At 47.6% G+C, this 11050-nt stretch overlaps 1 protein-coding gene across 3 annotated transcripts; it reads left to right on the top strand.

The window, feature by feature from the left end:
* The first annotated feature begins 48 nt into the window (after positions 1-48).
* LOC110090082 (uncharacterized) lies at positions 49-9635 on the top strand. Of its 3 annotated transcripts, none has more exons than XM_072976867.2 (2): positions 49-750; positions 8624-9635. In XM_072976867.2, exons 1-2 carry the CDS (start codon positions 226-228, stop codon positions 9404-9406), a joined length of 1308 nt encoding a protein of 435 aa, XP_072832968.2. In that variant the 5' UTR covers positions 49-225; the 3' UTR covers positions 9407-9635. The 3 variants fall into 3 exon arrangements, with proteins under 3 accessions (XP_072832968.2, XP_078233236.1, XP_078233235.1); XM_078377110.1 differs by lacking the exon at positions 8624-9635 and adding an exon at positions 4887-5458; XM_078377109.1 differs by lacking the exon at positions 8624-9635 and adding an exon at positions 4884-5458.
* The last annotated feature ends 1415 nt before the right edge of the window (positions 9636-11050 follow it).

Genomic DNA, 11050 nt, shown 5'->3' with positions numbered 1-11050 from the left:
GGGAACGGGAAGAGATGTATTTATTTTATTTTATTGAAATAAAGAGCCGGAAGGGAGAGGAGGGACAAAAACCAGACTGACAGGGAAAGATCGAGAAGGGAAAGGAGGACCCCTAGAGGAGGGAGCGGGAGGGAAGGGGATAAAAAGGGACACGTGGAGGAGAGTTGGAGACACGAGGCAGGAGCAGGCGAAGGGCTTGGATCAGGCAGGACCGAAGTATAGAACATGGCTGCCGACCACGATCCTGAGGTTTTCCTAAATACTTTTGAAAGGATTGCCACAGTTGCAGGCTGGCCGCAAGACCAATGGGCACTTAGATTGACACCCTGCTTGACCGGGTTGGCGCAGAAGGTCGTGGAGGCGCTTGACCTGGGCGAAGCTGCAGATTACGACAAAGTAAAGCAAGCCATTCTGGGGACCTTAAATTTGTCAGCGGAAGCCTATAGGAAGCGATTCCGGGAGTTAAGGCTGGAGCCGGGAAGGTCTCCGAGGGCCGTAGGCCAGGAAATGAAGGCGAATGCCAGGAGGTGGCTGCAGCCAGAAATGCATTTTGCTGAGCAAGTGGTGGAGCTGGTGGTTCTGGAACAGTTGGTAACTACTCTGGAGCCTGCCCTGCGGAGCTGGGTCACCAGCCAGCAACCCCTGACCCTGGAAGATGCCGTCACGCTCCTCGAAGCTTATTGGGAAGCTGAGGCCATCTGGGGTGTAGCTGCTGTTCCACCACAGAAGAATGGCCAAGGTCAAAAGAAGGTGAGCGGATCCAGCAAAGCGGTCCCAGTGCCTTGGGCGACTTTGGTTCCAATGAACATCAAGCCATGTCCAAGGTGGTTGGGATTTGCTGTCCCCATGAGACCCAAGCAGATCCTCCCTCCAATATTTTATTGATTGATTGATTGATTGATTGATTTCTACCCCCGCCCATCGAGACCAAAGGTCTACTCTGTGCAGCATGACAAATTTAAAAACAGTTAAACCAATAAACATGCACTATAAATCCAAGATGGTAAGGTGTGAATTTAAGATACAGCATAATGAAGGATCCAGGGATCCTGTTACCACTGCCGGGCTGGGCAGCCCATGGACGAAAGAGACCCATGAGTTTCACAGAAGGGGGAAGAAAGGCATGGGAAGAAGGGCTGCCCATCCAATAGAATGCTTATAACCTTACACTTTTACTACTTCCTTATAGGTTTGTGTTTTAGGGCAGTGGTCCCCAACCTTGGGCCTCCAGATGTTCTTGGACTACAACTCCCAGAAGCCTTCACCACCACCTCTGCTGGCCAGGATTTCTGGGAGTTGAAGTCCAAGAACATCCGGAAGCCCAAGGTTGGGGACCACTGTTTTAGGGCGTCCACGGTAGGAAGTGGAGAGTCTAGTTAATGAGAGTCCCCAAGACAAGGTTTCCGGGCAGGTTACCTCTGGGACCATCAAGGTTTGTCACATACATGGTGATGTGAAGCTATGTCAGTGCCTGGGTAAGGGTTAAGATACCAGGGTTGTGATGGAGGATGCGTTTCGGAGTTGTGCCTGGACCTATCAATAGAAATGTTATTTGGGTGAGATTGGGAGAGGATAGAAAACTTGACACGATTCACCCAGGAGACGGAAATTAACTGGGGTGGGTTAGTGGGATGCCGAAAGAGGAAGTGCACAATTGGCAACAGGAGGAATTTCTCCTGCATCATGCCTTGATGGCCACTCAAATCGGAGGGCAATGTACAATGTACCAGTGCAGGATTTGAACTACAAAAGGGATTACAGTATCAAGTAGTGAATACAGGGAACGAAGAACTCCAGTTAGTGCAGCTATTAAGTGGGCAACCCTTAACCTACCTTTAGCAGGACATCTAGCAATTGAAAAGATGTTGGTATGCATAGAATGATTTTTGGGGAGGGGCTGGGATTTATGCTGATATAGAAAAATATTGTAAGACTTGCCTTACAATAGGTAGATCTGAATGAGAGGAGGAGAAGACTACAATACTTATAGAAAAATTGATTAAGCAAGATTGGAACGCCCTCCAAGAGTATGACAGAAATGCTCCCCACTTCACTTGGGAATTAAATACCTTACCTAATTTAATCCACCTCTTTATCTCAACATACCAACAGTTCTAAATCTCAGGTGGTTAGATTGATTGCTCGTCGTAATGCACTCCCAACGGCTCAGATGTGGCAATTATTTCTCAAATGATTTCCCAAACCAACTCTATTGTGACTGTTCCATTAGAACTTGGTACACGATCTGTGAGCGAGCGGCAGAAAGTGCTGCACAGTATGCGCGATGCTGAGCATTCCGGTACAGAACCCAGTTACCCCTTATACTCTTGGAGTGAGGAGAATTTAAAGGAGAACAAGAATATTGAAACTGTTAAAGTAAAGAGTTACAAGCTGTTGCTGGAGGTGGAATTGTTGGATCCGTTTGGGTTGGGATTAACAGACGTTAAATGTAATAAAGAACCGTTATTTGTACCAGCTACATCTTCTCCATCTATTCTTCCCGCCGAAACTCCTGGCCCGCCTACACATATGAAAGAACCCAATCACAGTGGCGCCCAAAGTGGGGCGGGCCTTTGGACGGGGCGGGAAGAAATGACAAAGATGATGAGAACGATCGAGAGGCAGGAGCGGTTGATAGAAAATTTGACTGAACAGCAAACGATGTTGACCAGACAGATGATGAAACAAGAAAATGATGAAAGCAAAGGAGTAAGGAGCAATGTAGTCATAAAGAATGGCCTTGTGGCTGGCCCAGCGCCTATACGTATACAAAAAATGAGCGCAAGTGACGATCCCGAGGCTTACACACATTTGAGAGAGTAGCGGTGGCGGCAAGTTGGCCCAAAGAACAATGGACATTGATTCTCTTGCCCTGCCTTACCGGTTTGTTGCAAGAAGTAATTGATACCTTGAGCCCGACCGAAGCCGCCCAGTATGATATGGTTAAAACAGTGATTTTGAGAACATTAAATCTGACTGAAGAAGTGTATTGGAAAAGATTCAGAGAACTGAAGTTAAAACCAGGATTACATCCGTGAACCCTAGTGCAAGGCATGAGAGCAAATTTAACAAGGTGGATTAAACCCGAGGAGAAATCGAAAAAACAAATCTTAGAGATGATAATATTAGAACAGTTAGTGACGACTTTGAGTGGAAACATTAAGGGTTGGGTACAAAAAAAATAACCCGAAGCAGTTGGAGGAAGCGATCCGCCTAGTGGAGGATTACAGCATGTCAGAAGAAGCTGGGAAAGAGAGCTCCGCCCCTACTGGAGAACGTGGACGAACGCATGAGAAGGCGGCAGCCCAGCACTTGGTAGTGGATTTTGACGCAGCATGGAGGCTCCTGGAACTGTTCGTTCACACGGTCGCCCCTTTGAACCTATGGGTCCATGACCAGTGAGACCTATTACGGTAAACAACCGGGTTTATCTGGGGGGGGGGGCTTGTCTGCTACGGATGCGGCTCTCCCGGACACCTACGTCGGGACTGTCCAGGGACCAATTGTTCTTGGGTAGGAGGCCTGAATAGCATGAAGTCAAACAAAGAAGGGGAACAGTCAGGTTGGGAGGTGGTCCCTTGGGTGAATGGAGAGAAGAAGAAAGCTTTGATTGATACAGGGTGCGGGAAGACTTTGGTACGAAGTTTGAAAACGGAACAGTTAGAGGAGGGTTTTGTGGTTAAATGTATACATGGGGACACTAAAGCATACAAGACCATGTGGGCAAATGTGAAAGTGGGGGAAGAAACCAGAAGAATGAAGGTGGGGATAGTACTGGTACTCTCTAGAGAAATGTTGGGGAGAGACTGGGTTGGGAACAAAGACGTTATCTAGTACCAAAGAGGATTTGCAAGGGGAATGTGCCCAGTCAGAAGAAGGAGATGATTTTTTATAGGAGACATCCAGAGAACAGATGCGCGCATGGCAACAAGGTGACCCCAACCTCCAAGAACATCTCAAAGCTGCAAGAGAGGTGGGGGTGATTGCGAAAGGAGAAAAGGGGATGGTGTTGGACAAAGGGTTTTTGTGTCTACTCAGTCAAGAAGGGGAGAAATTGCTAGCAGTTCCCAAAAAATGGAGAAGCAGGATATTGAGTTTAGCCCATGATATACCTATGTCAGGACACTTAGCCCAGGACAAAATGAGATCAAGGATCAAGTGCAGGTTTTGGTGGCCGGACATGGACAAGGATATAGAAGAGTATTGCCAAACTTGCCCAGAGTGCCAGAAAACACAAATTAAACCCAAACCAGGTGTGCCACTAATGCCTATGCCTTTAATAGACCAACCATTTCAGAGAATAGAAATAGATATAGTGGGACCTTTAATGAAGTCTGCTGGTGGTCATACACACATATTAGTGATCGTGGATTATGCAACACGTTGCCCAGAGGCCATCCCTATACGTTCTACTACAGCCAAAGTCCTAGCAAGAGAATTACTACAAGTTTTTACCAGGTTAGGTTTTCCTAAGGAAGTTTTGACAGACCAGGGGACAAATTTCATGAGTCAGATGTTAAAAGAGATGTGGCAATTATTGGGAGTAAAACCCCTACATACTGCTGTGTATCACCCGCAAACCAACGGATTAGTAGAGAGATTTAACAAAACTTTAAAAGGGATGTTGAGGAAGTTAGTAATGGAAAAACCTAAAAGATGGCATTTGTTAGTGGCACCGTTGATGTTTGCAGTTAGAGAAGTGCCACAGGCATCTGTTCGCTGTTAGGAGCACTGATCACTGATCACGCACATTTACAGTGGTTAAATAGAATGAAGGATGTGAATCCCGGCTGACTCAATGGTATCTAAGTTTACAACCTTTCACCTGTGAAATAAAATATAGGAAAGGTAGTGCCCATGTTAATGCTGACTACTTTTCCCAGCAGGGAGAAGGAATGATGAGCACTGGAGAGAGGACGGCCCACTCGTCGGGGGGGGCATGTGAGCGAGCGGCAGAAAGTGTGCCGTCCTCTGAGAACGAACAAGAAGATCGAGGTGTGCAGACGGATGAAACAGGAGAGGCTAGAGATAGATGTGTGAAGCTGTTGAAGGATTTCCCCAATCTGATGGTAGGAGGAGGCCTGCTTTCTACTCCAGCGGATCCCCATGGGAAAGATAATTACAAACCCAGAGGAGGATGGAATTGGGGAACAGCATCTCCCAAAACGGCTTCGGGGATGAAAAAGAACCCAGCTGGTTCCAGTCCCTTTCTCCCCAGATTGGAGGGAACACATGTGAAGCATCCGTGCTGCAACACAGTATGCGCGGTGCTGAGCATTCCGGTACAGAACCCAGTTATCCGTTATAGCATTGGAGTGAGGAGAATTTAAAAGAGAACAAGAATGTTGCAACTGTTAAAGTAAAGAGTTACAAGCTGTTGCCAGAGGTGGAATTGTTGGATCTGTTTGGGTTGGGATTAGCAGACGTTAAATGTAATAAAGAACCGTTATTTGTACCAGCTACGTCTTCTCCGTCTATTCTTCCCGCCGAAACTCCTGGCCCGCCTACACATAAGAAAGAACCCAATCACGCCATCCCATACCTTCTTTTACTCTCCAAAATATGCAACAGCAAGAGAGCAATTCCTTCAAAACTGGCTACTGAAATATTCAGCCTTCATTGATACCACAAGACTAAAAGTGCTTTTCAGCCATCTTTGCAAACATTGAGTTGCAGGTGTGTCTGTTTTAACTTTAACACTTGACATGGAGCATGGCCCAAATAAACTTGAAACTTATAAGACTTATCTGGAGTGCCAGCAGTCACAAGGAACACCAGAGTCAACGGCCAAGCTAGTCTCCATGCACTGGTGGAAAAAACATTTGAAAGGGTTAGGATAGACATAGTCAATCCCCTGTACAAATCTGCCAAGGGACATGCGTATTCATTCTCATTAACAGTGCTCCTAAATACTTGGGAGGTTGTGCCATTTTGTTCCACTACAGTTCAAAGTATTGGTGAGAGAATTATTTTCTGTTTTTTTCAAGAGGGAATCTTGGGGACGATTTCCCCAAGGAGAGGCTGGCTGATCAAAGCCCAAATTTCATGAGTTAGACCTTACCGCAGATATGGGTCCTCTTGGAAATCCAGTTGCTAAAGACCTCCACCTATCACTCCTCCCCCCCAGAACAATGGATTGGTGAAAAAGTTTAACCACACCCTGAAACAAATGAGCTACAAATTGGTCCAAAGGGAATCGAAGCAATGTTATTAACTCCTCTGATGCTTACACTAAAGCAGTGGTCCCCAACCTTGGGCCTCCAGGTGTTTTTGGACTACAACTCCCAGAAGCCTTCACACCATCTCTGCTGGCCAGGATTTCTGGAAGTTGAAGTCCAAGAACATCTGGAGGCCCAAGGTTGGGAACCACTGCACTAAAGGACGTTCCCTAAGCTTCTATGTTTTATCCCCCTTTTGAACTCTTAACACGGGAGACACCCAAGGAGTGTATCAGATCTCATAAAAGAACAAGGAGAGAAGCAGCGAGATCAGTTTTGGTCCCTGGTACAACAAGTGTTGCAGATGAGGGACCATTTTACATCTGGGGGATGGAATAGCTGAAGGAAATTTAGGAAAAGCTCAAGTGTCTTAGAAAGGTCACCCTGTTGCTGAGGTGGTTAACTGTAGTTTTGAACCTGGGCAAAAGGTGACCTTGCCACTTCCATCCAGTTCAGTGTATTTGTTTGCCCAATGGGAAGAGCCCTTTGAGGTGGTGCAATGAATTGGGCCCATAGACTATGAAATGAGGCTCCTCGACAGATGGAAGCTCTTGCATATCTTTCATAGGAATGGTTTAAAGCATGGCAGAATTGGGATGATTTGTCCGGGGAGGCAGAAGAGGGTTATTCCAATTTACCCACATGCTTTTTTGGACTCTATGGGGCAGCCACAACCTTCCAGTGACTTATGGACCAAATTTTACAGCCAGTACAGGGCTTCACTGCTGCTTATTTTGATGATGATATTATAGCCGGTTGGTCCTGGTCAAAAAAATCTAAGACACCTACAGGGTAGATCATTCAATACTCTCTTCACTTTCCCACTTCTCCTTTACCAGGTCTAGTATACTTCTGGGGTTCCACCCATACATCATTTCAAAAGCGTGAACCCTGTAGTTATGCTCCCCGATTTCTCTGTATGGAACCAAAACGGAACAAAAATGGCCGGTTAGGGATTAATCGGTTTTCAATGCATTGTAGGTCAATGGACCCACCGTTCCAATACGGATTAATTCTGTAAGTAGAGGGTCCACTGTATTGAAAAGGAAGCTTTAGCTGCTAAGTGGGCGATACACTCCTTAAAGTACTATTTATTAGGAGCTCCCTTTACTTTAGTCACTGATCATGCTCCTCTCCAGTGGTTAAACAGGATGAAGGATACCAATCCTTGATTAACTAGATGGTATTTAAGTTTACAACCATTTGTTTTTAATGTGTGTTACAGAAAGGGAGATATACACAATAACGCAGATTATTTTTCCCGACAGGATGCTCAAAAGGAAAATGTTCAGGAGAAGACGGCACACTTGTCGGGGGGGGGGGCGCGTGAAGGCCAGGAGGACGGAGTGCGCCGTCTCCTCCAGACAACAAGGATGTAAAGGGCGAGGAAAGAGAGAGGGAGGTGTTAAAGCCAAGGGGTGATGAAGAAAGGGTTAAGATAGAAGTCTGCCTTACTGAGGAAAGGAAAGTAGAAGTAGGAGGAGCAAATGATTGACTATGGGAAGAGGATATAAAAGTAGGAAAAGGTGCGCGGGACTTTTATATCGAGACTAGTAAGAGAGGAAAGGAGAAGAAGAGCAATCATGTAAGCAACCTATTAAAAGACTTCCCAAATCTGAAGGTGGGGGGCTTGCAACCGGATCCATTGCCTGAAAGAGGAGGAGTGACCAAAGAGACGGTGGTAGTTTTCCCGAGGGGACAAGGTTCCTGGAAGAAGGTGGTACGCCCAGATCCCACTTTCAACAAGCCACCCCCAGAGGGGGATTGGGCCCGCCACCCATGTTGTGGCACCATATGTGCGGTGAGGAGCGCCCCGTTGAGGAAGCCCACAGAAAAGGAGCGCTTTGGCCCGGCACCTCAATATTGAGAAAGGGCATTGGTTTTGACAATGTTGTACGTTTTGACAGACAGTTGAACAATTGGGATTCGTTTATTCCCACTGAAGTTGTTATTGATACACCCTTGTTAAATCTGAATAAAAATAGTGAAGGTTTGAAAGATACATCTGGTTCAGTTTCCGCGCCAATTTCGGGACCGTCCAAGAACCTTTTGATAGCAGTGTTAACCGAGTTAAGGAAAGCCAAGCTAACAGTTGACTCAGTGAATAGTAGCCCCAAGAGCTGGCTCAATATTTGGAATTCAAATTGGGCAACGGACTCATCAAACTGGTGTGAACAAAAGTGTGTGGATATTGAAAGAGAACTGTTGGCTGCCAAGTGGACAACCCGTGCCTTAAGATACTATTTGTTGAGAGCCTCTTACTCTTAATAACTGACCACACTCCTTTGCAGTGGCTACAGCAAATCTCAAGTGAACCCACTGGGATCTGGTTTTGCAACCACATGCATTCTGCCAACAATATCGGAGGGCCAGGCATAGGCTAATGTTGCTTATTTTTCCTGCAGGGTCCCTGGTCAGAGATGGAAGAGGATATGGCAGCCTGCTTGGAGAGGGGATCCTGTGAGGATGGCAACAAGGACATCCCTGGGCCACAGCACCACTCAAAAACTATGGAAGGGTTCCCCGCAGCCAGTTTACCTCTGGACATGGGGGAGGGAGCGATGTCAACACTTGGCAGGGGAGGAGGGTGGAAGGATAATGGCGGGAATGAGACTCTGCCCTCCCGAGCGCCGTCCATCCCATTTACAAGGGAAGGAAGAGCCTCAGAAGGAAGGAACAGAATGGGAAGGATGGCTTGGGAAGAAAAAGGAGAGAAGTTAGAAGTAGAGACAAAAGAAGAAGGTTCTCAGATAGAGGAAGGAGATGGAACTAAAAGGACCGAAGAGTTGGAACAGGCGGGAGTAAGAGGAGAGGTGGTTGGTGGAGAAAAAGTGCAGGAGAAGAGGGAGGACGATAAAAGGGGTGAGAGAAAAGCAGAGGCAAAAAGGGGGGAACCCCCAGGATGGGAGTGGATATGGATGGAAAACCCCTGGACCGGTAAGTGGGAAAAACTGATGGTTCCCCAGGAGGAGGCAGAAAGGAGAAGGGGAACAACAGTGATGAAACCTTCTTACTGGGGAGAGAAGGAGGCCAGGGAGTGGAGACGCAAGATACGAGAAGAGAGAGCTAACATAGAGAGGGAAAAGAGAGAACAAGCTAGATTGATGCAGGCGTACGAGAAGGGGAAGCCCTCAACCCTGGGCCCTGGGAGACCCCGGTATCCAGAGAGAGATTGCCGGGACCATTAAACCCCACTCAATGGGAGATGCCCGAGATGTCATTACTCATTGAAGCCCTCGTTGAAAAGGGAACGGACAATGGTTCATTGACTTTGAGTTGAATGTTCCAGTTGTGGTTCAAGATAATCATCCCTTTCGTACCCCCGTGGGTACTGAGGAGCAGTTGGGCGTTAAAGTGAATGTTGCCAGTTTTTTTAGATGTTCCGGAAATAAATGTTGATGGTTTGAATGCAAAGAACGTTTCTGTGGTAATTGACCCCGATAGAGAGGAGAAACTGGGACCTACTAACAAAACCTCAGGGAGAGAAAGAAATGGGACTGAAGAGGTGTGAGAAAGGGGTCGAGAGGAACTCCCCTCCCGTGTGCTGTCCTCTCTACTCTGGAGGAAAAAAGGGGGGGGACAGAGAGAGGATTTTGGAAAGCACCAGTAGGAAACAGAAGGACACCCCTAGGTGAAATGGACAGTTCAAGAGAGAAATAAAAGAATCGAGAAGAGAGAGGGAGAAAGTTATAGGTGGAAGAATATAAAGGCAGGGTGAAAGGGAGAGGAGCAGAAGAGTCGGGTCGGACAGAGAAGAAAAAGAAGGAAGAGCGGGGCCTGCCAGAAGGGTGGGAATGAACAGAGTTGGAGAAGCCCTGGACTGGGGAATGGGAAAAACTGATATTTCCCCTAGAAGAGGCAAAGAGGAGGAGAAGGGAGAAAGTTCCCTGAAAACCCTCATACTGGGGGGAGCGAGAGAGGAGAGAAAGGTCTGCCTCAGCCCAGGAGAGGATGACGAAAGGCGAATGGAGGAACGGTGGCAGAGGGAACCTCCTCTGCGGGAGACCCATTCCGGGTCAGAGCGATGGAGGTGTGAGCCAAATGTCCTTATTGTCGATGTGTTGCCACCAGGGTCCACACAGGGACTAAAGACAAAATAAAAACCCTTGCGTTGGTGAAGGGGGAAAAGCCCCCTTGTTTTGTTTAGACAAAAGTACCTGGTATTCTTTCCTCTCCTTGTTGGAGGGGGCAAGAGCCTTACCAGTTGAAGATGCGCCTGGTGGGCCTCGGTTAATAAAGGTTAACTGTTTGAAGCAAGAAAATGGTTCCCACATGACTTCGTTAGAAGGGGAGCAAAAGGGGGGAGGCGCTACCCAAGGACCTTCACACTAGGAAAGATGGAGAAGGGAAAGGAGGGGAGGAGGCTTGAAAGGGGAAGGAGGAGAGTTGGAAGGACACTAAGTAGAGGAGCAGGAGAGGGGCTGGTGTCAGGCAGAAGTGAGCAGGACAGTGATACCTGAGCCCAGTGAGGAGTGGGAGGTGATAGGGAAGACCCTTGGACAGGAGAGAGGGTGCGGCTCGGAGCACCCAAGGTGGAGGCTGAGGCAGCCACCCTACTGGAGGGAGCGGGAAAGAAGAGAAAGAACGAGGGCTACCGAAAGAGCAGAAAAGAGGCCTGCCACCCCCACTCCCAGCCCCCTAGCCTAGTTTTCAGGGAATGTGCCAAACCCTTGAACTGGGAGAGAATTAGGGGGGGAATGGAGAAAGGAGCATTGAAAGGAGAGTAAGCCTGGCCCTATAAGCCGTGTTGTGGTACCCTGTCTGGCGTTCGACAGGGAGTCTTCCAAGTGGCGGGAGTGAGAATGTGGGAAGTCGTTTCACGAGAAGCCGTC

Source organism: Pogona vitticeps, chromosome 6 (assembly GCF_051106095.1).
Source record: "Pogona vitticeps strain Pit_001003342236 chromosome 6, PviZW2.1, whole genome shotgun sequence".
NCBI lineage: Eukaryota > Metazoa > Chordata > Lepidosauria > Squamata > Agamidae > Pogona > Pogona vitticeps.
Note: the sequence above shows the minus strand (reverse complement) of the source record. Positions and strands in the feature narration are given on the sequence as shown.

Coding starts and splice junctions, on each gene's coding strand:
- LOC110090082 (XM_072976867.2), top strand. CDS start 226: ATGGCTGCCGACCACGATCCTGAGGTTTTCCTAAATACTTTTGAAAGG. Junction 751..8,623: donor ATGGCCAAGGTCAAAAGAAG/GTGAGCGGATCC, acceptor TTTTTCCTGCAG/GGTCCCTGGTCAGAGATGGA.